Source organism: Coptis chinensis, chromosome 1 (genome assembly GCF_015680905.1).
Source record: "Coptis chinensis isolate HL-2020 chromosome 1, ASM1568090v1, whole genome shotgun sequence".
NCBI classification, from domain to species: Eukaryota; Viridiplantae; Streptophyta; class Magnoliopsida; order Ranunculales; family Ranunculaceae; genus Coptis; species Coptis chinensis.
In genome coordinates this window covers 86678234-86705454 of record NC_141456.1, presented here as the reverse complement: position 1 = coordinate 86705454, position 27221 = coordinate 86678234, and the positions used below count along the sequence as shown (strand labels likewise).

The 27221-nt window shown below is 37.4% G+C and overlaps 2 protein-coding genes across 2 annotated transcripts; both read left to right on the top strand.

Annotated features, from left to right (window-relative positions):
- Positions 1–17670: 17670 nt before the first annotated feature.
- On the top strand, positions 17671–19595 carry LOC147525634 (uncharacterized). Its single transcript, XM_086580145.1, has 5 exons — positions 17671–17802; positions 18200–18250; positions 18477–18805; positions 18882–18980; positions 19088–19595. The coding sequence occupies exons 1-5, from the start codon at positions 17686–17688 to the stop codon at positions 19593–19595; spliced, it is 1104 nt and encodes a 367-aa protein (XP_086436271.1). The 5' UTR covers positions 17671–17685.
- A 51-nt stretch (positions 19596–19646) lies between these two features.
- Positions 19647–20147, top strand: LOC147525633 (uncharacterized). The gene has a single exon (XM_086580137.1). It carries the CDS (start codon positions 19647–19649, stop codon positions 20145–20147), a length of 501 nt encoding a protein of 166 aa, XP_086436263.1.
- The last annotated feature ends 7074 nt before the right edge of the window (positions 20148–27221 follow it).

Genomic DNA, 27221 nt, shown 5'->3' with positions numbered 1-27221 from the left:
AATATACTAATTTCAGGCAGTAGCAAATCATGCATAATGATCATAAACAACAATCCATTCAATAGATTAACCATTTTCCATTCATTCACAATTTTATCCAAAATTAATAGTCTTGTATTTCAATGCCTCGACTGATATCCCACCGTCGGATTGCTCTACAATATTAATAGGTATGACTCATGTGTGTTGTAAATATGCAAATCAAATTTGAGGAATATCTAATCTCTGGTCATCCTTCATCTATGCCTAAACCTATGACTGCACAGTGCAGTTTTCTGGCGTACTATATACTATGACCAGTCACGCTTATGCGTGCCTCGACAGAAACTCCACCATTGGTTCTGTCTAAATTTTATATATGTCAGAGTTAAATGCATCAGGTAACTAAGGACTAAATTTGAGAGACATCCAAGTAAGGGAAGATCTCCATATAAACAGAATTAAAAGACTGCGCAGACAAGTTTTCTGGAATGATGTTTACTGTTAACTGTTCATTTTCTTCACAAAACTCTATATAGTTCATTAATGGCTTTATACTCCCAATATACAATCCATATGATCACACATAACAAACAACATATCATATTTCTATGGAAACAAAAAAAGAAAGAAATATAACTCACCTTATTAAGTCTACAAGATGTAAACAACTATGAATATCAATAGTGCTGTGAGCCCAATACTTTGCATTCCCCTTTTCTCTTTCCTTCTTCTCTTTTATTTCCTTCTTCTTTTTCAGTAGGATTTTTTTTTGTTTTGAAAACGTGGGAGAGAATGAAAAAGTTAGCTACGTGAGTTATCCTTGATAACTATCCTAGAGTCCTAGTTTTGCTAAACCAAAATTTCTATTTTTTATATTTTCAAAATTTTCAAAAATTATATTAATAAATAATAATACAACACTTAATTAGATAAATAAAAAATGGGGTTTTACAATATACACAACTAAAAAGAATCTCGTCCCGAGATCCAAATGATTTTTTATTTTTTTTAAGCCAAAGCACAACGAGACAAATAATTATTAGTACACACAGAGAATCTATTGTTCCTTTCTAATGCAACACCTGCCCTAATAGATTGTATGTGTATACCCTAGTATACACACCTAAAAAGGAACTAACCAATATCAAACAAAACATGTAAACTATAAAGTTGTGTCAGCAATACCTTCTACATGATCTCTCACTGATAAAGTTGCAATCTGAACTGGCGTTGGTCCTCGCGGATTTGGCCTATTAACTTGGTTATGTCCTTGTATTCCCTAGTTCCACCTCCTCTGTGGGCATTCACGTGTGTGATGATCAGCTTGGCCACACTCATAACATCCAGAATTAATTCCACCTCCCTGAAACCTCTGTGGTGGTGGTCTCTGAAACTGACCGCTCTGAGCTGTATCATATGGCATGTACCTAATTGAATGTTTATTCTCAGAATGTTGAGGGCTAATGGTAACTCTCCAAACTTCCTTTTCCCTCTCGACTCTCTAAGGGCCGCATTATGCTCCTCATATTTCAATGCCAAATCCAACACACGATCAAATGTGTCCCAGTCAAAAGGAATCAATTTGCTAGCCAAGTAAGACTCTAGTCCACGTATGAACTTTTGATTCTTCTTCTTATCAGTATCCACAAGGTGAGGAGCAAACCTCGATAGCTCATCAAACTTTGTCACATACTCAATAACGGACTTCCCGCCTTGGGTCAACTCAGAGAATTTTTGAGCCAACTGACCTTTTACTGCTTCGGGAATAAACTTGCTCTTGAATCTAGTTTGAAAGTTCTCCCAAGTCAAGGTATTAGTGTCCAAACTAGGGACAAGAGCTCTCCACCAAAACCTAGCAGCGTCATCAAGTTGGTGAGCAGCCAACTCCTGTTTTTGTACCTCAGTAAGCTGCATACACTCAAAAACATTTTCACAACTTTGGATCCAAGCCTCTGCTGCTATCGCATTCCCAGTACCAGTAAACCGTTGCCCACCAAGAGTACCAAACTCCTTATTACACTTATCAAATGAATCACCTTGAACAGGCTGGTTATTCTGCATAGCCTGCAACAACTGAGCTAACTAGTTCTGTATCATTTGGACGGGAGTGTTCCCAGATGGTCCATTACCACTATTGTTTCGTGTTCCAGCCATAATCTACAATTAAACGAAAACCCCTAATTAATATCCTCAAACTTTTCCACGCACTCATTTATCTTTTACCCATATTCCATATTTCCGAGAATCACCTAGACTCAGCTAGTCTAGGGTAACCAAATGCTCCGATACCAAATTGTCACACTCCGATTTTTTGTAGAATCTGAATCGACAACAAATAGAAATTTACTCTATTTCCACGTCATCCAAATTCTACAAATCCTAAGACGTGAACCGAGATCATACATTTCTGATAAACATGCATTTAATTACATCAAAAAAACAAATATTGGAATAAGAATACTTTCATAAATCTAAAATGAATAACCTCTAAATTACAATCATCCTGATATATCGAGGAACGTCACACCGAAATAAAGATAAACGAGAGTGTCTCAACTTATTAACACAAAATCCAACATACAATCAAAAAGGTAGAATCTCTAAAGAAAAATAACTCATAAGCAAAGCCAGCTACTCCAACTGTAGCTCCACGGTTTTTCAACTAAAACAGCTACTACTGCTGCGGTTCCTGCGAAGGGTCTAGGTTCCATAAGGAACATACCCCCGAATGCAAAGCCAACTGGGGTCAGCATTAAAAATGCTGGTGTGAGTGCCCTAAATGCAATGCTCATGATAGTTCATAATAATACACATTATCGCCATGAAGTTACGTATACCACGTCTACATCATTCGGCTACGTTACAGACACCGATCCCTTGTCACCAACTGACAATAGAAACTTACTTTCTCTTAACGTGCAATTCATGTAGCACATACCAATATAATACATAAAATTTAATATATCATTGGAACCAACAATATAAATAATAACTTTAAGATGTATACAGTCCTTAGCGCCTAACAGTCTAGAGTGGGCTTCATCCCTGCAATAAGGATTAGGTAGCCCACCCTCCTACAAAACAAAGTTAATTCAATGATAACAATAAAATATAAAAATAATATCTCAAGTATTATATAAATTATTAATACACTTTTTTATTAAGACCCCTTCCCCCCCATGATTTATTAAATTATCTTAGACATCTTTTATATTTCCTAAAGGACCATTTCCCATTTTCGCACTTTGAACTCGTGAAATACCAATATCATGTAAATTCACATAACCAAGAGTTACGTCACATCTCTTAGTGAGCCAAATGACATTTAGTTCCTCCCCTAAAAGATGGAACCTTGCCATAAATTTTAATCCCGCATTTACGTCACATCTCACAAGGATGGAATGTGTCATAAAATATCATATGAATCCACATATCCAAGGTTTACATCACATCTCTTAGTGAGGCAGAAGACATTTAGTTCCTCCCCTAAATTAAAAGATGGTACCTTGTTATAAATTTTGATCCCGCATTTACGTTACATCTCACAATGATGGAATGTGTAACGCCCGTATTTAAAATACATATTTATTAATTAATTAATTATTTATTTATTTAAAAATCAGCTGGATTGGATTTGAGATTTCTGAGCCTGATTTCTGGGCCCGAGTCTGTATTGGGCTTGGGTTTCAGACCCAAGTATATAAACACATTGTTCTAGAGAATAGGGTTTTGGAGAATAAAAATATATTAAAAATGGAGGCTCGAGCGTTGGAGCGCGACGACTTGGACTCGGAGAAATTTGTGGAGCATGGGATTAAGGTGAGTAGCTATTTTGCTATATCACCAGATTTATAGTTTTCGAATATCGGTGTAAACTGTTTAATGTTTCTTTTTTTATACTACTCATTATATTGTTTTTATTCGGCGTCCTAGTGTCGTGTTGTTAAAACTCGAACTCGAAAAGATTAGATATTGAACTGTCGGAACTGTTGGGACTCGGAAGTCGTCAATGGCAGCGTCGCGAGTCCAATGACAGCGAATAAATCCAGTTTTTCCATTTGAACCTTTATGTTTATGTTTCTTGTGATATCTTGTGGGGCAGCGATGAAGCTCGGAGAAGAGGCGTCAATGGCGTCGGACAAATCGTCCTGAGGGATTTGTTTAAACTCTTTTTTTTTATACTGTGATGTTAAAATTAATTGGTTGTTGATGTGTGATGGACGTCGGGATTGAGGAGTGGGGCTGATGTAAGAAATCGTTAATGGCAGCTCAAACTCGAAATTCGTTTTATTGGGTTGATCGGTTTGTTGGCTGGAGGCAGATGGAATTGTGTACTGGAAAGGGATAGCTAGTGAGGGTGCGTGAGGGGGATCGAGTGGTTGGTTTACTGGGCTGTTGGGAGCTTGGGGTAACCATTAATGGCGGCCAGAGAATCGCCAGTAGAATTGTGATGGTTGTGTTTTTTTTTTTTTTTTTGTATTTTGGTTGATTTGTTTTGTTGATTGTTTTGTTGAAGTGTGGTTATTGGTTGTGTGTGGGGCTGCCGAGTGGAGCTTGAAGCAAGCCATTAATGGTGGTCGAAATTTCTAGATCTAGTTTGGAGGGAGTATAGGAATTGAATGATTTGGGGTTTTTGGTTTTGTTAAAGTTGTAGGGGTTGTTAGGGGGATTAAAACCGCTTGTATATATTGGGTGGTCGTGTGGAGGCTTGTGGTGGCCGGATTTTGGTGGGGTGGATTTCTTTGGAGGAAGGAGATGACGACTTGGGCTTGGGCCTAGGTCGGTTTCTCTTGGGTTTGGTTGGTTTGGTTGGGCCGAAATGTTTTAGTTTTGTTTGGGCCCGATTTAATTAAGTTTTGGGAACAGTTTTAGTGTTAGTCTATGGGCCGGTTTCATTTGTTGTTGGGCCCGATTCTATTTTGTTTTGATTGGGTCGGTTTCAATTCGTTGGGCCGAACCCATTTGTGTTTTGGACCAGTTTAATTAGTTTTCTTTGGGCCGGTTTCTAATTTATGTGGGCTGGTCCTTATGTCCCCATTTGGGTCAGGTGGAATAGATAAGTTGGTTTTAAACTTTTGGGTTCTAAGGTTTGGGCTTGGCCAGTTGGGTCCGAACCATTACCTTGGTCATGAGCCCATGAGCCATGCACATTTACCTTAGCCATGAACCATGGCTATGACCCTGAACCTGTCGAACATGGAACGACAGTTTGACTTTGACAATGACGTGTTGACTTTGACCTTTGACCATGGCATGTTGACTTTGACCATGACATGTTGACTTTGACCTTGACCATGATGTGTTAACTTTGACTTTGACCGTTGACTGTGGAATGTTGACTGTTCCAGTTTTTCACACATTTGATTATATGGACAAATGTAGTAATAAAATGTTATCGGAAATTGTATAACTTGGTTGGTCATTATCTAATTTAGATTTGACGTGAGTAGTGTGTAAAGCATATATATATTGGGCTTTGATTGTGGACTGTGGACTGTTTAATTGTGCTACGTTTTATGTTGTATGCTATATGGACAATGTAGTAATAAAATGCTGTGGAAGATTGTATAAACTTGGTTGTCATTATCTAAGAAAGATTTGACATTGATGTTGTGTATTTTTAACACGTGACGATATTGAGATGTTAGGAGACATTATATTCCTAATACGCTATAATAAAAATGTATGCGATACGTTGAAGCAATTGTGACATGATATAATATGTTGGGATATATGTATTAATGCAATATCTTGGAGAAATTTATATAAACGCTCCATTATTATATATGTGAGATGCTACTATGAGGTAGTGTAGTATTGGTGAATATTTGCCTACGGGATTGTGGCTTAGTGCAATAATATATTGGCACGTGAAAGAATGAAAGTGGTTATGTGAAATAATTGAGATATTTCTAAATATTGTGGCTTAGTGCAATAAGGTAATTGACCGCGATTGATATAGTGGAATGATTATGAGTCATAGATGTATGACACTTGAATAAACTACGTAACGAAAATCCTAGAACCTAGCTACCACAACTCATGTGATTGGCCCTTCTGGCGTTTCAGTTAATCTGAATGGCCTTCAGGCGTAAGTAATGTGATTGGCCCCTCCGCCATTTCGGTAAAATTTGAATGGCCCTCCTGGCGTAGCCGAATAGTGGCTTGATTATTCCGTTCGCAAAATAGAACGAGACGCGCGATATTTTATGCCGAATAGTGGCATTACTTACATAATGGCTTCCGTGTGAGGATTTACTTGGTGTGCGGCATCCCGCTCAGGGTAGTTACGCACGGAGTGGTACATTATGTAAGGGGAGGCAAGTGGATGTACATGTTCGGCGTTGGATAGCGATTGTGGTAGCCAGGGAAACTAGGTAAGACATAGATACGACATGATTTTAGGGACACACAAAGAAAGCCTTAATAATCTAATTATGGTAATATGTTGGTTATTTGTTTAGTTATAACCTAAGGCGCCTCGATGGAGGAACTACATGCCTTATTTATTATACGTATAGTCTGTTGTGTGGTTAGTGGGAAGTTAAGGTGCCTCAGTGGAGGAACTACCTACCTTAATTATTATACTTAAGGATGTTGTATTAGTGTTAGAAGTTAAGGCGCCTCGTGGAGGAACTAACTGCCGTATGGTTTGTGTATATATGGGTATAATTATATGTTGTATTTTAGGGCTACTCACACCAGCATTTCCCGATTTGCATGTTTGCTTATCGGGTGTGTTCATTAAATGAACACAGTTGATAAGTCTTGACAGGTTTAGTGTTGAAGAAGATTGGTTGCTGCTTGTGGTTTGCGTTAGCGTTGCATTTGAAGATAGGTTTTATTTTCCCTTAAGGTGATATAGATTTTCAGTTGAGGAAATATTATTTGTATTTTCAAATGTAATTTTAATTAAAGAGTTATTGAAAAGAGATTTGTAACCTAATCTAATTTGATGAATTTTTGTAATGAAGATGACATTTGTTTAATTGAAATTTTTATTGGTTTTTAATTATCCGCGATATTTAAAACTGTTTATGGGTTTTGGGAGTTGAGAGTCGTCACACCTCGGAGATCGAAGAGTCGAGGAACAAATAATGTTTTTCAGATGCAATCGAAATTGAGGTGTGTGATTTGGTATCAGAGCATTTGGTTAGCTTAGACTTAGGTGAGTCTAAGTGATTCTCGGATCGTGGTTTATGGGTAGTGTTTAAGAAGTTTTATTTTCAAAACTATTTCCGCTAGTTGTTTTATTTTTACAAAGAAAATGAAAGAGATATAGAAATAAACAGAGTCAATATTTTTGCTTGATTTGATTGTATGTACAATGTGTATATTTATATTAGTTACTTGTGGAGTGGATATGAAATGATTTTTATTTTTCTTATCATATGAGGAGTGGTTATATGTGTAATATGTTAATTATTGACGGATTTGATCAAAATGATGTGTGCTGCTATAGTGTAGTTTTGTTGTTGGTGATCATTTTCACGTGGAGTATGGATTAAGTATGACAATCTGTCTGTGAACTCTGTATTTGGGTGTTATGTTATTATTCCAGAAACAATGAGATATTTTCATCTATATTGAATGAGTTGTATTAACTGATGACTTTGTGACGTACTGAGTAAGGAACTAATTGCCTCGGTGTTGGAGGAACTATCTCGCCTCACTCGTACACTTTGATGGATGAATAATATTTTGAAGTATAAGAGAGTAATTTGTTAGATGTGATTAATTATAAATAGAAAAAAATATATAATAATAATAAAATATACGTGTATTCTTTTTGAGATGTGTATACTTGCGTATACACGTGTTTTCCTTTTGAGATGTGTATACTTGCGTATACACGCTTTCTTATATTATTGTATATGGATGAACTATTACCGTGTATATATGATGATAATATGATTTCACCAATAAGACATGCAAGTGTAGGTTGTTTTCTTAAGGTCACGTTATTAATGATTAATTAAAATAATGGTGATAGTTGTTATTTTTTTTTAAACTATATTGGAATCTATGTAGAGCATGTCTTAATATAATGATGATCGAATTTCAACAACAAATGGATTTTTATTTTGTCTTATAAGTGTGCTTCGTGCTGATAAATTATGACATGATTGATTAATATTGTTAAATTAGTTTCACATTGATTTTTGCATATTTGAGTATTCTTAAATATATACCTTGATTTATGGTTCATAAATATTACTGTGAGAATATAACTTGGTATGGGTGATATATTAGAAGTGAGTTTATATTATCCTAATTTTTTTAAAATTCGTGTTATACGGTAGCAAGTCCTATTTTAATTGTCATTGTATACGGAGATTAATTTTTGAATCGTTTCACCGTTTAAAAGAATTAGTAATAATAATAATAGCAATAAGCGTCGAGTATTTATTCTTAATTGTTTTGTTTCAGTCTATATGATTTTGATAGATGAATATGAAAAATTATTTTTGGATACGTGTTATATTTGATCCAGTTGCAAGCATGAATTAGGATTCAATGGTTGTTTTAAATTTAATATTTTTGATAGCATGACTAAAGTAAATATAAAGTTTTATTGTAGTATCAATGATATGAGTGAATTTTATTTTGAGTGTATTAGGGCACACATTTTTCTTTGGTGCATAATAATGAAAGACTCCATAATATTTTATGTGGGGATGAACTTACCCCATATTATTGATTAGTTAAGTAGAATATTATTTTTCGTAGAGACTGTTACGTGTCAAGAAACTGCATACTAATGAGAAATGATATATTTATATTGCGTTTAAGTGACATTAATAATTTGTTTTAATATAGACAGTTAAACTGTAATTGGTTTTGTAATGGCATGAGGACATATATATTTCGGGTATTATTTAGAAATAATTAATACAAATGTTATCTTGCTTAAGTTTAATCTACGTATATTCTTGGGTATGTTCTAAGTTAATAACCAATGCTATTTGTTCGTATAGCTTTACTTCCGAATCTCGAGACGAGATTCTTTTGAGATGTGTATAGCTGTAACGCCCGTATTTAAAATACATATTTATTAATTATTTATTTATTTATTTATTTAAAAATCAGTTGGATTGGATTTGAGATTTCTGGGCCCGAGTCTGTATTGGGCTTGGGTTTCAGACCCAAGTATATAAACACATTGTTCTAGAGAATAGGGTTTTGGAGAATAAAAATATATTAAAAATAGAGGCTCGAGCGTTGGAGCGCGACGACTCGGACTCGGAGAAATTTGTGGAGCTTGGGATTAAGGTGAGTAGCTATTTTGCTATATCACCGGATTTATAGTTTTCGAATATCAGTGTAAACTGTTTAATGTTTCTTTTTTTTTATACTGCTTATTATATTGTTTTTATTCGGCCCTAGTGTCGTGTTGTTAAAACTCGAACTTCGAAAAGATTAGATATTGAATCGTTTGAACTGTTGGGACTCGGAAGTCGTCAATGGCAGCGTCGCGAGTCCAACGACAGCGAATCGCCCGTTTTTCCATTTGAACCTTTATGTTTATGTTTATCGCGGATACTTGTGGGGCGATGAAGCTCGGAGAAGAGGCATCAATGGCGTCGGACAAATCGGCCTGAGGGATTTGTTTAAACTTTTTTTATCTTGTGATGTTAAAATTAATTGGTTGTTGATGTGTGATGGACGTCGGGATTGAGGAGTGGGGCTGATGTAAGAAATCGTTAATGGCAGCTCAAACTCGAAATTCGTTTTATTGGGTTGATCGGTTTGTTGGCTGGAGGCAGATGGAATTATGTACTGGAAAGGGATAGCTAGTGAGGGTGCGTGAGGGGGATCGAGTGGTTGGTTTACTGGGCTGTTGGGAGCTTGGGGTAACCATTAATGGCGGCCAGAGAATCACCAGTAGAACTGTGATGGTTGTGTTTTTTTTTGTATTTTGGTTGATTTGTTTTGTTGATTGTTTTGTTGAAGTGTGGTTATTGGTTGTGTGTGGGGCTGTCGAGTGGAGCTTGAAGCAAGCCATTAATGGAGGTCGAAATTTCTAGATCTAGTTTGGAGGGAGTATAGGAATTGAATTATTTGGGGTTTTTGGTTTTGTTAAAGTTGTAGGGGTTGTTAGGGGGATTAAAACCGCTTGTGTATATTGGGTGGTCGTGTGGAGGCTTGTGGTGGCCGGATTTTGGTGGCTGGTGGGGCTGCTGGAGGAAGGAGATGACAACTTGGGCTTGGGCCTAGGTCGGTTTCTCTTGGGTTTGGTTGGTTTGGTTGGGCCGAAATGTTTTAGTTTTGTTTGGGCCCGATTTAATTAAGTTTTGGGACCAGTTTTAGTGTTAGTCTATGGGCCGGTTTCATTTGTTGTTGGGCTAGATTCTATTTTGTTTTGATTGGGTCGGTTTCAATTCGTTGGGCCGAACCCATTTGTGTTTTGGACCAGTTTAATTAGTTTTCTTTGGGCCGGTTTCTAATTTATGTGGGCTGGTCCTTATGTCCCCATTTGGGTCAGGTGGAATAGATAAGTTGGTTTTAAACTTTTTGGGTTCTAAGGTTTGGGCTTGGCGGTTAGGTTGAGAACCATTTCCTTGGTCATGAGCCCATGAGCCATGCACATTTACCTTAGCCATGAACCATGGCTATGACCCTGAACCTGTCGAACATGGAACGACAGTTTGACTTTGACAATGACGTGTTGACTTTGACCACTGACGGTTGACTTTGACCGTTGACCATTGACGGTTGACTTTGACCTTTGACCATGGCATGTTGACTTTGACCATGACATGTTGACTTTGACCTTGACCATGATGTGTTGACTTTGACTTTGACCGTTGACTGCGGAATGTTGACTTTTCCAGTTTTTCACACATTTGATTATATGGACAAATGTAGTAATAAAATGTTATCGGAAATTGTATAACTTGGTTGGTCATTATCTAATTTAGATTTGACGTGAGTAGTGTGTAAAGCGTATATATATTGGGCTTTGATTGTGGACTGTGGACTGTTTAATTGTGCTACGTTTTATGTTGTATGCTATATGGACAATGTAGTAATAAAATGCTGTGGAAGATTGTATAAACTTGGTTGTCATTATCTAAGAAAGATTTGACATTGATGTTGTGTATTTTTGACACGTGACGATATTGAGATGTTAGGAGACATTATATTCCTAATACGCTATAATAAAAATGTATGCGATACGTTGAAGCAATTGTGACATGATATAATATGTTGGGATATATGTATTAATGCAATATCTTGGAGAAATTTATATAAACGCTCTATTATTATATATGTGAGATGCTACTATGAGGTAGTGTAGTATTGGTGAATATTTGCCCACGGGATTGTGGCTTATTGCAATAATATATTGGCACGTGAAAGAATGAAAGTGGTTATGTGAAATAATTGAGATATTTCTAAATATTGTGGCTTAGTGCAATAAGGTAATTGACCTGCACGTGATATAGTGGAATGATTATGAGTCATAGATGTATGACACTTGAATAAACTACGTAACGAAAATCCTAGAACCTAGCTACCACAACTCATGTGATTGGCCCTTCTGGCGTTTCAGTTAATCTGAATGGCATTCGGGCGTAAGTAATGTGATTGGCCCTCCTGCCATTTCAGTAAAGCTGAATGGCCCTCCTGGCGTAGCCGAATAGTGGCTTGATTATTCCGTTCGCAAAATAGAACGAGACGCTCGATATTTTATGCCGAATAGTGGCATTACTTACATAATGGCTTCCGTGTGAGATTTTACGGTGTCGCGCATCCCATTTCCGGTAGTTACGCACGGAGTGGTACATTATGTAAGAGGAGGCATGTGGATATACATGTTCAGCGTTGGGTAACGATTGTGGTAGCCAGGGAAACTAGGTAAGACATAGATACGACGTGATTTTAGGGACACACAAAGAAAGCCTTAATAATCTAATTAAGGTAATATGTTGGTTATCTGTTTAGTTATAACCTAAGGCGCCTCGATGGAGGAACTACATTCCTTATTTATTATACGTATAGTCTGTTGTGTGGTTAGTGGGAAGTTAAGGCGCCTCAGTGGAGGAACTACCTACCTTAATTATTATACTTAAGGATGTTGTATTAGTGTTAGAAGTTAAGGCGCCTCGTGGAGGAACTAACTGCCGTATGGTTTGTGTATATATGGGTATAATTATATGTTGTATTTTAGGGCTACTCACACCAGTATTTTTATAATGCTGACCCGATTTGCATGTTTGCTTATCGGGTGTGTTCATTAAATAAACACAGTTGATAAGTCTTGACAGGTTTAGTGTTGAAGAAGATTGGTTGCTGCTTGTGGTTTGCGTTAGCGTTGCATTTCAAGATAGGTTTTGTTTTCCCTTAAGGTGATATAGATTTTCAGTTGAGGAAATATTATTTGTATTTTCATTTGTAATTTTAATTAAAGAGTTATTGAAAAGAGATTTGTAACCTAATCTTATTTGATGAATTTTTGTAATGAAGATGACATTTGTTTAATTGAAATTTTTATTGGTTTTTAATTATCCGCATATTAAACTGTTTATGGGTTTTTGGGAGTTGAGAGTGCGTCACACCTCGGAGATCGAAGAGTCGGGAACAAATAATGTTTTTCCGAATTCTGTCGAAATTCGGGGTGTGACAAAATGCGTCATAAAATATATCCAAACCTGCATTTACATCACACCTCACAAGGATAGAATGCGTCAAAACATCAAATATATCCAACCCGCATTCACGTCACATCTCCTAGAGATGGAATGCGTAATCATCATATCATTAGTATGGGAAATGTCCATCATATTCTAATATTGTCCTAATTTTTCTAATGATTTCACATCCATATAGTATATAGGTTATACAAAACAAAATAAATTTCCACGATCAACAATACTTTCCAGGTAATATTTCTTATAACACACTCCTAAGAGCGACAGTTTGCACAAGCTCAATCAATTACCATGTTTATATTCAAATAAACCAAGGTTACACTTTTTATATAAATATATTAATTTCAGGAAGTATCAAATCATGTATAATGATCATAAACAACAATCCATTCAATAGATTAACCATTTTCCATTCATTCACAACTTTATCCAAAATTAATAGTCTCGTATTTCAATACCTTGACTGACATCCCACCGTCGGATTGCTCTACAATATTAATGGGTATGACTCATGTGTGTTGTAAATATGTAGATCAAACTTTAGGAAGATCCAGTATGTGGTCATCCTTCATCTATGCCTAAACCTATGACTGCGTAGTGCAGTTTTCTGGCGTAGTATATACTATGACCAATCACGCCTATGCGTGCCTCGATAGAAACTCCACCGTTGGATCTGCCTAAAATTTATATATGTCAGAGTTGAATGTATCAGGTAACTAAGGATTAAATTTGAGAGACGTCCGAGTAAGGAAAGATCTCCATCTAAACATAATTAAAAGACTGCACAGACAAGTTTTCTGGAATGATGTTTACAGTTAACTGTTCATCTTCTTCACAAAACTCTATACAGTTCATTAATGGCTTTATACTCCTAATATACAATCCATATGATCACACATAACAAACAACATATCCTATTTCTATGGAAACAAAAAAAAGAAAGAAATATAACTCACCTTATTAAATCTACAAGATGTAAACAACTATGAATATCATATCAATAGTGCGGTGAGCCCAATACTTTGCATTCCCCTTTTCTCTTTTCTTCTTCTCTTTTATTTTGTTCTTCTTTTTCAATAGGGGTTTTCTTTTGTTTTGAAAACATGGGAGAGAAAGAAAAAGTTAGCTACGTGAGTTATCCTTGATAACTATCCTAGAGTTCTAGTTTTGCTAAACCAAAATTTCTATTTTCTATATTTTTGAAATTTCCAAAAATTATATCAATATATAATAATACCACACTTAATTAATTAGATAAATAAAAAATGGGGTTTTACAATGCTGGTGCTTGAGGGTGAATCCTTACTTTACATTACGATTCCTGTAAGTACTACCTCATTAAATATTTGAGAACGACTACTTACCATTTTCTGAGGAGACCCATTTGTTAACAACTCTTTGTAAATACTGCATAACACTTGAAAAGAATTTATCTTTATGAGGTGGTATTGGTGATCCGTAAATATAAGGTGTATATTTTACATTGACATATGCTACGAATAATGGTTGTTATTTTATAGAAAGGTTGAATGGCCAATAATGAAAATATGGATGTTGGCAAAACAGAACCAGATCGGAATAGGTAGTTTAGGAGCCATTTGTTTTTACCTCTTATCAAGGTCTTATAACCTCTTATAAGATGTGGCCCAGTGATTTTGGACATTTTTTTGGTTTGTTTTTTGCCTCTTATAAGAGACATTCTACTAGAAATGTCTTATAAGAGGCTCCAATTCTATAAGTACCAAAATTGGATCTATTTCAATTCTATAAGTCTTATAACTTGAAAAATGACTCAAATACCCACGTCCATATACCCCTAGCCTCATTTCTCTCTTCTTCTTTTTTCATTATCTTCTTCTCCAAATAACTTCATTGCCCTAGCCACCACCACCACCACCAAACTATTAAAAGCACCACCACCACTGCCGCCACTACCACCACCATCATCATCATCACCACCACCACCACTACCACCACCATCATCATCTCCACCACCACTACCACCGTACTACTAAGACTATCACCACCACCACCACCACCGTGCTATTAAGACCACCACCACTTCCACTACCACCACCACCACCACCATCACTACCACCGTGCTATTAAGACCAATATCATCATCTCCATTGCCACCACTACCACCACTATCACTGTACTATTAAGACTATCACCGTACACCACCACTACCGTGCTATTAAGATATCCACCACTTCCACTACCACCACCACCACCACCACCGTACTATTAAGACCACTACCACCACCACCGCCAATTAAGGTAGTTTCCTTAAATCGATATTCTAATTATCAAAATTGATTTGAAACCAAAAATCGAACTATACACTTGTTTCAAATTAATCTATTCAAGTTAAATGTGGTGTAAAGCAGGGTTATATTTGTCAAAAATCCATCTATAGGATGTCATGTATTTGTTTTTTCTATTTTTACAAGTGCTTATAAGAGAAACTTAAAATGAAAAACAAACCACTTTATACGACCATCTTATAAGACCCTCTTATAACACATTGTCTTATAAGACCCTCTTATAACTTAACCCAAAAACACAAATAGCCCCTTAGTGTGAGTTAGCAAAGCATGAGGGCTTCATTCAAAAGCAGTACAAACCATGGGGGGTTTTACCTAAAAAACCTATGTTACATGGACACGCCATAGTTCGAAAATAATTCGTGTCGGATACATATCCACGTGTTCGTGTCAGACACATATCAGACACATATTTTCTGTGATATGCCATAATTTTTTATATTCTGTCATGTTATCCGTGTCGGATACGGACACACCTAGTCTTGTCAATGTAACTTAGAAAAAAACCATAAGGAGGAGTTGGAAGGTTTGAAATAGACATGCTTAAAATTCTTTAGAAGTTTCTCTTACCTTATTAAGTTGTATGTAATCTCTATTACCATGGAGTAGAGATTGTAATGGCTTTTTGTTTAGCTAAGTGAGCCAATTTGTATGATAATAGAAATTAAGAAGATCGAATATAAAAGGGAGAAGAGGGAACATTAAGTCTTGATTCATCTTCTCTAAATAATGGTTAGGAGTCCCTTTCTTTAGTTTATATGCAGATCTCAACACACATTCACATAGATGATAGGATCACAAGGGTATGGGAGTGGCAGTAGCAACTGAGATCGTGAGGGTGAAAAATCCTAAATGGAAGCAAATTTTCTTGCACTAGAATTAGCTCTATAGGCGGCCAAGCAACAATAAACGAACGCATAACTGTGAGGGAAACACAAAGAGTATAATTAGCACCACTTTTGAAAGGAGGGGCACTATTACAGTTTTCAAGGTGAGCATGATAGTGTTCTTTCTCTTATACTCCTATCTATATTTAACAATACACAGCAGTGTGGGGCCCGCAGGGCCTCCATCCTACGGCTACAAACCTATTTTCTCGCTTATGACGTGGACAATCTAAGTGATAAACCCTCGTCTGCTGGTTTACACAGCAGCATCTGCCCTCATTAGATTCAATGTAATCTAACTCTCCCGACCGCCTCTCTCTTCTCGCTCTCTTTAGTTTTTAGTTGATGCCCTCTCTCACACAACTCTCCCGACCGTCTCTCTCTCTTCTCGTTTTCTTTAGCTTTTACTTCATGCCGATTTGTAGCACTTTTCCAACAGTGAATTCAACCAAAGGTTACGAAATTGTTCAGTAAAGGTTCTTCTTTTAGTTTTGGGGAGTCCTATTCCTTTAACCTCCTTCTTGATCCTCCCATATTTCCCTTTCTCTCAGTTGAAGTCTAGACTGTGGAAGTGTAGGTTGGGGGAAAGTTAAAATGTACCAGCCATATTAAAGTATTAGAAACACTAAAAGCATGTTTAGTCCCTTTCTTTGTTTAAGGCACTAACCACCCACAAACAAAAAGCGTGATAGTCTGTCAATAAAAGGTAATGGTGGCTGATTTCATGTGTTAACTTATACAAATATATTACTTTAATACTTGCCAATCTACATTTTTCTTTGTTGTGCAGACCCAAACTTCAATAGTGTAGATTACTCAAGTGCAGAAACTCAATAGTGCAGATTACCACTGGTTAGCTAATATTGTCTTTCTTGTCAACAGGAACATGGGATATTCACTCTTAATAATGCTATCGAAGCTTGCTCTGCAGAAATAGAAATTCACAAGGGAAAAGTTGTAGTTAAGGAGCCACCAAGAGTTGTGAGTGTCAACTTTCGTCCATTTTATTGCACTACGTTTGAGCCTGTTTTTTCTCATTTCTTCTTCTCAACCCAGTACCTTCATTTCAGCTTATTTTGGGCCTTGTGGCTGTGTTTGGTTGCTCATTAAAGATAATTTGGATAATCTTCTCATGATATTTACCCAAGAAAATGTAATATTACTGTGTTTGGTCACACATGAGAAAATTCGGAAATTTTACTTGTTAATATTGAATCTTTACCATGTTTAGTTTAGTTTCTGGGAATAGAAAAGATAATTTGGCTTTGAATGTGGCGTCTATTGTTGTGTCGCAATAGTGGAAGCAAGCAGGGCCTACTTTGATACAGAATACTTTTTTTTTTGTATTAAAACCTGCCAGATGCAAATCCTTAAAGAAACCTGCCATACTTTTTATTATTCACGGTAACTTGACAGTTTTGTGCAACTTTGTAACTTAATTCTTACTCGAGTGACTTACACTTTCTTCATATCGAACAGTTTGTAATTGACAAAGAAAGCAAAGTGAAAAACAGTACAGGTTAGTTCAAATGCTTAATTGTCACCAACTCATTATGCTCTATGGATGTCTGAGAAACTTTTCTGATTTTCTTCTTCTGGCTGAATTTCGTGCCATTGTCATGTGCTTCTACGTAGTTCAGGAGTGGATTGAGCGTGTAGCAAGATATTTGGAACTCGCTTCCGTAGTTCCATAAGTATACTAGGACTTCACTCTTACATCCAAGTACTTGTAAGAATGCTTCTCTGATTGTGTACCTTAATTTGAATTATGTGATGTAAGCTAGACATATTCATGCGTTCTACGTTCATGCCTTCTTCTTCACAGCCTCCCAAATGGCGGACAGGGGCAAGCGCCCCATGAATCCACGCGAGGATCCTTCGAACCATGAAAACCATAATTCTGATCCAGCCCAAGATAGGTTGACCCTTCAACCACCACCTGCCTTTTGGGTACTACTTCAACTTCTCACACTTTTCTACTATTTTGTTATGAATTTTACTACCCTTCGTACTTGTGCGATGTCCGTTGCTCCTACTTATTAAATTTTTTTTCCTTCTTCTATATTGCTTAGTATTAACTTAATCTTTTCTGATTTATCTTTATTAAGAAACCCAACCGACCAAATGTGGATAAGGGCAAGTGCCCAATGCACCCGTCTGAGGAACCTTCAAACCAAAAAAGACGTATTTACATTCCCCCTCAAGATAGGTTGAATCTTCAGCCACCTCGTGCCTTCCAGGTCTTACTTCAGTCACCTCGTGACTTACTATCTATACATCATTGCTTTGATGCATTGCAATTAAGTCTATTATTTATTTGTTTATTTTATATTTCTTAATTGTTCAGCGCCCAACGGCTGACATTCCTCCCTCTCTTCAACCGTCGTCTGGTGCTCAGGTCAGCTTCGAATTGAACTTCCCATATTATTAATATTGTCGATGTGTTTTATTCTACCATCGTCTACAATTATTTCTCCACCAAACTGTATTATTACTATAGAGCTCTTACTTTCTGTCTTGTTTTTTTTATTGATTTTATTTTTGAAATTTCAAATTGTTGTCACTACTCCAACACATTTATAGCTATTATTATATAGATTTTTATATTGTTTCCTTTGCTATAGATATTAACAAAAAGAATGATGGCACAACGTGTTAGAAGGGAACGAGAAAAAAACCTTAAACAAAACAATAACTCGCGTTGTTTGTTCGCACAATCTACCGCACCAGTCTTACCCGGTTTCCAGCGGCTGCCCGGGTCCTCACAAAATATCATTCCTCCAAATCTACATACTCCTCCTCAAGCTGTGAGACGCCCAACTCACCATAGCCCTATTACACCTATTCCTGGATTCGAGCTACTCACTTCCTCTGAATCTCTTCAACGAGTCGTACGACATGTCCTCCCATCACGTGCTCAGACTGATTCTGCAATGGGTCATCAAAATGCAAGGTATTTAAATAGGCAATTATTTGTTACCTGTATGATCTTGACTTTTACAGTCAACTCTTACATGTATTCTCTACAGCGTATGCCCCCCCGAGTCTTCAACCTCATCATTTCTTCCTGCGATACCACATCCAACAACATCAAATGGTGCTTCAACATCGCATCACCAAAATGCAGGGTATATGCCTATTCTTATCGAAACATTGATCATTATTTGCATTTTCGTCTAATTTGCTGACTGCGTTAACCTTCATCTGCTTTGCTGACACATTCGCTATTATGTAGACAACAACAATATGATGGAAATGATGACATGACAGACGATGAAGATGATGTACTTCCTTCTAATGTTCTTAACCGTCCAATTGAACAAGGACGTCACTCCTTAGGGGAAATGAATGTTCAGTGTCCTTTCTGCCATGCACTTCATTGGAAAGACGAACGGTTGAGTAGATCGTCGCTAGCAAATCCTCAGTTTGGGACTTGCTATTTGCAAGGAAAAATACAAATGCCTCCATTGCAGACATTGCCTGCTGCCCTCAAAGCTTTGTACGAGGGAGATGATTGCAAGTCAAAGTCTTTTCGAAAGTACAGAAGACAATACAATCAGGCATTTGCATTTACAAGTCTAGGTGCTGATGAACGTGTCTTTGTTGGTCGAGGTCCACGACCTTTCACTATACATGGAGAACTACGACACCGAACAGGAGCTCTTCTTCCCGATCTAGGCAGACATGCAACATACTCTCAACTCTATATTTATGATCCAAGTGCAGCATTGGATATTCGGTAGCTTCGAAATCCTAATCTGGATGTAGATGTTCTTAGAATCCTGCACGAAACTATGCTCCAATACAACCGTTTCTCTGATACTTTTCTACATGCATATGAGGTTCTTAGATCGGCTTCTGTTGGGAATGATGAAAATCTCAACATCCATGCTTATTTACATTATAGTGCGGCCACTGACAGACGCAGCTACAACTTGCCATCAGCTGATGAAATTGCGGTTATTTTACCCGGAGATAGCAGTGAGCGGGACAGTATGCGAGACATTGTGATTTATCTTAAAGGGGGAAATGAATTTGTTCATATCAGTGAATGTCATCCAGCATATTTACCTTTGCACTATGTGTTAATGTTTCCTCGTGGAGAGCTTGGGTGGTCACCAGATCTGAGGCGTTCGGACCCCTCAACTTCAACCACCACTGCTGACCGCCTCACACAGATGGACTTCTATTCTTACCTGCTATTTCAGCGCCCCAACGAATATTCTTCTATTTTGCGAGGGAAAAAACTGTTTCAGGAATTCTTAGTTGATGCATGGGCGCCACTTGAAACGTAACAGATTACTGTATTTTCTGATTTAGGCAAGATGTACTTCGTCGGTTGAATTATATCAAAATCTCACCCGATGTCCCAGAAACCTTAAATCCAGATCAAGTTGGAAGGCGCGTAGTTCTACCAGCATCATACGCCGCCATCCAAGGCATATGTTTGAGATATTCCAGGACTCAATGGCTATAACTCGGTTCAACAACCATCCAGATATATTCCTCACCATGACTGCGAACCCACATTGGGAGGAAGTTATTAAGGCCTTGCAGAAGAACGAAACTACTACTGATCGACCGGAAGTGGTAGCCCGTGTGTTTGAACTAAAGCAAAGAGCCTTAATGAGAGAGATCAGAGACAAGGGTGTGCTTGGTATTGTTGTTGCACATGTTTACACAATTGAATTTCAGAGACGTGGTCTACCACATATGCACGCCCTTATATATCTTCGACATCAAGACAAGATTTGTGTGCCTGCTCAGGTTGACCGCATTGTTTATCTTTGAATTTCGATCCGGATACTTCGAACTGAATTGTTTCGCGCTTGTAATCAAATGTATGGTTCATGGGCCATGTGGCTTAAAAATCCAAGTTGTCCATGTATGGTAAATAGGCGCGTTGCAAAAAGTCAATATCCCCTGCTTTTCGAAAATGTTACGACCATGGATAATACTGGATATCCTATCTACCGTCGTCGTGACACTGGCAAGAAATATAATGTTAGAGGGCATGAAGTTGATAATAGAGATGTTGTTCCATACAATCCTTATCTTTCTAAGATGTTCGATTGCCATATTAATGTCGAAGTTTGTGTCGGGATACGTTGTGTCAAATACATTCACAAGTACATATTCAAAGGACACGACAGGACAACAGTGGTTTTCAATGACTTGGATGAGATACAACAATATTTAGATGCACGATATATCGGGCCACCTGAAGTCGTTTAGAGGTTGTTCGGGTTTTCTCTTCACCAAGAGAAGCCGGCTGTTGTGAGATTGGCACTTCATCTCCCTGGAATGCACCGAGTAGTTTACAATCCTAATGAATCAACGGATGCTATTCTCTTAAGGGCTCAACAACAAAAGTCAACTCTAACTGCATTTTTTGAGCGGTGTGCTTCAGATCCTGATGCACGAGGGCTTACATATCAAGAATTTCCAGAACATTATGTTTGGAGCAAAAGGTGGCATAGATGGACAAAAGGACTCAAGCACTGCTATTGGCGAGAATGTACTTTGCAAGTCCTAACTCTGGTGAGCGGTTTTATTTGCGGTTACTTCTAACTGTTGTAAAAGGTCCGCAGTCGTTTGATGATCTAAAGAGAATTGGAAATGGTCCTCCGCTTCGTACTTTCAAAGAAGCGTGTGTTATGTGTGGACTTCTTGAAGACGATAGCGAATGGGTGCAATGTTTACAAGAGGCTGCAATCATGCAACCGGGTATCAACCGTCTAACTTTTTTCGTACTATTCTCCGCGAGTGCAATCCGGTGCAACCCGAAGCCTTATGGAATGAATTTTGTGAAAGCATTTGTGATGACCTCCCATACAAGCTTCAAACCATGTTCTTCATTCCTCATCCTACAGATGCCCAGGTACAAGATTATGGCTTATTTCTCCTAAATGATATTCTCTACGAGTCAGGTGGTCAAACTCTTGCTCATTTTCCTACAATGCCACTCCCAATTAGAAATTGGAGCTTGGTTGTTGGGAACAGACTTATATGGGAGCAAAGGCAATTTCAGTTTGACCCACACAATGAAGAGGCACATGCCAATGCCATCCACTTAAATGCTGAGCAACACTTTGCATATAGTGAAGTGACAGATTCAGTAGCTCACAATAGCGGACGACTATTTTTCTTGAATGGAGCAGTCGGCATAGGAAAACTTTTGTTTACAACACCATTGCTGCTACGTGTCGTACTCAAGGACACATTGCTATTATGGTGGCTTCATCCGGAATAGCTTCTTTACTATTGGCAGGTGGTCGGACTGCTCACTCAACCTTTTGCATCCCATTAGATATTATGGATAACTCTGTATGTGGGTTCAGTAAGCGTTCACCACAAGCTTATTTATTCAGACAAGCTAACCTAATCATATGGGATGAGGTCCCGATGCAAAACAAGTTCTGTTTGGAAGCTATTGATCGCACACTTCGTGATATTCGAGACAATGACAACCCATTCAGGGGAATCACTGTTGTTCTTGGTGGTGACTTCCACCAATGCCTGCCAGTTATACCCAGAGGGTCCCGAGAGCAAATTGTTCGTGCTTCCTTGCGATGCTCTTTTCTTTGGAATCACGTCAATGTTCTCACCCTGGTACAGAACATGTGATTAGAGCGTGGCACTTATGAGAATTTACTTTTTGCAGAGTTCTTAACAAAGGTACGAACATTCATGTCCTAATTTATAATATTCCTCTATTAGAATTCTCATAATATTCTATTTCACATTTTATGTCATCGGGTTGGAAACGATCCCAAGCGGTTATTGAGCTACCCTCAACGATCCATCATTGCACACATCTTTAGGACTGATTTTACGCTACTTATCCTAATTTGGATGATACTTCCAATCGGCCACCCCCCGACTATTTAACCGAGCGGACAATTCTTTTCTGCGAGGAATGATGATGTCAATGCCATTAATGCAGCAGCTTTTACGTGATGTTCCCGTGGAGAAACTAGGACTTTTTCGGGTCACGACAAGTTGGATGAGGCAGATGCAAATAATCCTAGAAATATTAATCAATATCCAAATGAGTACCTAAACTCACTTGATCCCACGGGTCTGCCACCATTTCGACTTAATCTAAAAGAGGGTTGTCCAATAATGTTGGTGCGCAATATTGCCCCCAGAGATGGGTTATGCAACGGGACTCACTTGATAGTGTTACAATGTCAACCACACGTTATCTAGGCCAGAATTCTTACAGGTGAAAAATCAGGTAACCATGTATTTATTCCAAGGATCTCTTTGTCACCATCCTCTTCAGATTTTCCTTTCAATATGACAAGAAGACAATTTCCTATCCGTTTGGCCTATTCCATGACTATAAATAAATCACAAGGACAATCCGTGAAGTTTGTGGGAATCGATCTTCAAACTGAAGTTTTCAGCCATGGCCAGTTATGTGGCATTATCCAGGTGCACTTCCGCAGCCCGCATAAGTATTCTTCTACCTCCAAACGCTGAAAAGCTTACTACAAATATCGTATACCCTGAAGTCTTGCTTTAAGCATTTGTCAGGTCAGTGCATACGTAGTTTCTTTTCCTTATTATTAGTTTTATTTTATTTTCATGGTTGTTTACATTTACTTATTCAACAAGTCGATCTATTTGCACTCACTTTATTATTAATTCTTTTTTCCTTCTTATGTATTAAAGCAATCCAACCGACCAAATGTGGATAAGGGCAAGCGCCCAATGCACCCGTCAATAAAGATGTATTTATATTTCCCCACAAGATAGGCTGATTCTTCAGCCACCTCATGGCTTCTAGGTGTTACTTTAGTTATCTCATGGGTTACTACCTGTACAACATTGTTTTGTTGCATTGCAATTACGTCTATTATTTATTTATTTTATCTTTCATAATTGTTCAGCGCCCAACGGATAACATTCCTCCGTCTCTTCTACTGTCGTTTGGCACTCAAGTAAGAATTTAATTGAACTTTCGCTATTAATATTGTCCAGCGTTTTATTCTACCGTTGTCTTGCTTTAAACTTTGTATACCCTTAATTCTTAATATTATTGTTTGTCAAGTTCAAAATGCTCTGGCCTTAATCAAACTGATTACATCTTGGATCTTCAGTGCTCTGTAATTACCATGTGCAGGCTGATGAAATGAGGAAGAGCAGGCACTCTAGGAGGATCGAGGTACCTGTTCACGAGACTCTATATAGTGGAATGACAAAAGCCCAAGTCTTAGAAGCTCATGATAAAGAGCTTAGGTTGGTGCAGCAGGATCAAATTATGGAACGAACCAAAGACAAAAAAAATGCTTTGGAAGCTTATGTCTATGACATGCGTAATAAGGTATACCATTGTAGTAAACAATGTTTGGAAGCTTGATATAGAAAATAGGACAAAGTGGCCATATAATTGAATTGAAGAACTTAACATAAATAATATTATTTAACACTGCATTACATCGCTTACATGTGAGTTTATTTTCACGTTAGATGTCATTTTGTTATAGTGGACAAAGTGGACAAGAAGACAATTTCCGATCCGTTTGGCTTATTCCATGACTATAAATAAATCACAACGACAATCCGTGAAGTTTGTGGGCATCGATCTTTGAACTGAAGTTTTCAGCCATTGCCAGTTATATGTGCCATTATCAAGGTGCACTTCCGTAGCCCGCATAAGTATTCTTCTACCTCCAAACTTACGGCAAATGTTGTATATCCTGAAGTCTTGCTTTAAGCATTTCTCAGGTCAGTGCATAAGTAGTTTCTTTTCCTACTTATTAGTTTTATTTTCTTTTCATGGTTGTTTAAAGTTACTTATTCAGCTACTGATTTTTGCTCTGAACCAGTTGAGATATTATATCATGCGCTACAAAGCACAATTGTTGACCTAGGAGAGAAGGCATTTAGATGGCAACATCGAGATGTCCGCGGGACATATTGTCGAGATAGTGAGATTTTATTTTTAGTTGTGTTCAATGTTTTCGTTTCAGTCTTTATGTACATTTTTCTTGAATGCATATAAAGAGAGTGATTTGAAGAATCTTTATGTCACAGTGGCTTACATTGATGAAGACTGCGATAAAAGAGTCAGAATGGATGGAAAACAAGTCAGTACCCACAAAGAGCTTGCAAAGACTTGTTTTCGATGATGTGTAGAGTGGTTCACCTCTTTTACATGAGCGACAATGGATTCTCATCAACTAGAACTAATTCAAGTAAGAGAAGTATATATATTTCACTTCTTTTGAGAATGATTAGAATTCCGTAGTGCATGGCAAATTAAAAGAGGCTCATGTTCTATTTTGTTCATTTGTGCCCACATTATGCATAATGAATGTGATTCTATAAAGAAAAACACCCTGATAAACTGAGTAGAATTCCACTTTTGCTAGATCATAACACTATAAGAGTAGGACCCTTCAATTCATTTCATGACCCATGTATTAGAATGCTACTACTAATCCACAGATCCAGCTGCCGCACGAATTAGATCTCAAGTTTAGTACAGTTTGCACTTGAAAAAAATGTCACTTACTAACTACATCGGTAATGCTTAGTATATGGAACCTAATAGACTAACATACTAAAAAAACTTTTAATCCGGCCTTGTCAGGTTCCTTGACAAAGAAATGAGTTCAGCAGTTGTCACTTAAGATGATTGGGAAGTTTGTAGCATTACTCAGGTGGAATAAGCAAAGGCAGTGTTGCGTTTAGCTCCAATTTGGGCTACTTGTTTGATTTATGGCATTGTATTTGCACGGATCCTCAACCTTCTTCACCAAGCAAAGGCGAGGATTATGGACAGATCAATAGGATCGAACTTCAAGTTACCCAAAAACTGCCTCCAAACTTTTATTAGCCTTTTCATTTGTCATCTTCATTCCCATTATGATAGAGTCTTTGTTCCTATTGCAAGAGCTATTACCGAGAAACCCGCAGGAATAACAATGCTTTGCGAGAATTGGTTGTGGAATGTTCTTATCGGTGATTGCCATGGTGGTGGCAGCTGTAGTAGAGAAAAAAAGGCTTCAAGTTGCTATAGATTCTGGGCTACTTGACATTCCGACAGCAATGGTTCCCATGTTGGGTGCAATTGCTTACTGGTATTTTGCAAAGTCATATAGGTATATCACAAGGTAACTGGGTAAACAAAAATAACCTGTCTTTATCTTGGCACATCTTTTCTTCGCTTACATTTGTTTTACAATTGTTCCACATTTGTATGTGTATCGTAGGGAACTGGGAAGTAGAATGTCTCAGGGACTCTATCTTAGGATATTCACTGCTATATCTACGATTGGGTCTATGTTGTTGTGCTTATAATGATTTTGATTACCCTAACGATCAATTATATTTCTTATTTGTGTTGTAGTAATAACATTCTACACAATTATAAACGCTGTAGATTTGTAACTATAACAGTATTTGGACCAACTTTGTTTCAATTATCATTATGTAATTTTGTTTATTAAAATGATTTAGCGTTAACATTTTTTCATACTTCATTGTCAATGGTGGAATAACATCCCATGACCAGATAATTTTTGTTTATGTACGTTTTACATCTCTGAGTATGTTGTTTCCTAACCACCTTAACAACGGGAATAAATTTTATTGAGTTCCCACAAAGTGTTTTTGTGCTGTCCATGTCCAATAGTGATTGTAAGCGACAAACTTCTTCACTCCAATTAAACAAGACAAACAGATGCGTCGAGGTAGCGCCGCAGGCGTGTCGACGCTTCGTGGGCCGTAGGCACGGGATACCCTAGTAGTTTAAATCGCACAACGTAACTTTATACAATAACTACGAAATTTACCATTGTTTTATGAAAAAGAGAAACTATAATGTCCAATGTAGTTTACAAATTTTTTGTTCTTAGGTCCATCTTGAATAGTCATTTGATTAAAGCTTATTGGTGTGGTAGTTTAGACTGTGGATGCTTCCTTGAGTGATTTGTGTTTTGACACGTGGTTTGAGAGCCACTGGGATAGTTGAGGGTAAGAACCGAACGGGTGAAGATTTAATGATAGACCAATTCCAAAAAACTTGGGAATGGAAATAGTAAATATATAAACTTGGGAATGGGAAGATTTAATGATAGTTTAGGGTAAGAACCGAACGGGTGAAGATTTAATGATAGACCAATTCCAAAAAACTTGGGAATGGAAATAGTATATATATATTCGAAAAACAACTAATTAAAAGGGGTATTAAACTTTACAATTTTTGACAATGTGGGGACTAAACATTTTGGGGACCAAACTTTTTAATTTTTGCAACGTGCAACTAGTTACAGATGTCGTTCAAATTTCTCACACTATTAACTATAGTAGGAAGGGATGGGAGCAAACAAATGTACCCAATAGCTTGGGGCTGT

Excerpts from the sequence above, each read along its gene's own strand:
- LOC147525633 (XM_086580137.1), top strand. The coding sequence starts at position 19,647 with ATGCTCCAATACAACCGTTTCTCTGATACTTTTCTACATGCATATGAG.
- LOC147525634 (XM_086580145.1), top strand. The coding sequence starts at position 17,686 with ATGGCGGACAGGGGCAAGCGCCCCATGAATCCACGCGAGGATCCTTCG. Across the intron at positions 18,806-18,881 it reads ATGGGTCATCAAAATGCAAG|CGTATGCCCCCCCGAGTCTT; the intron begins GTATTTAAATAG and ends TATTCTCTACAG. Across the intron at positions 18,981-19,087 it reads TCGCATCACCAAAATGCAGG|ACAACAACAATATGATGGAA; the intron begins GTATATGCCTAT and ends GCTATTATGTAG.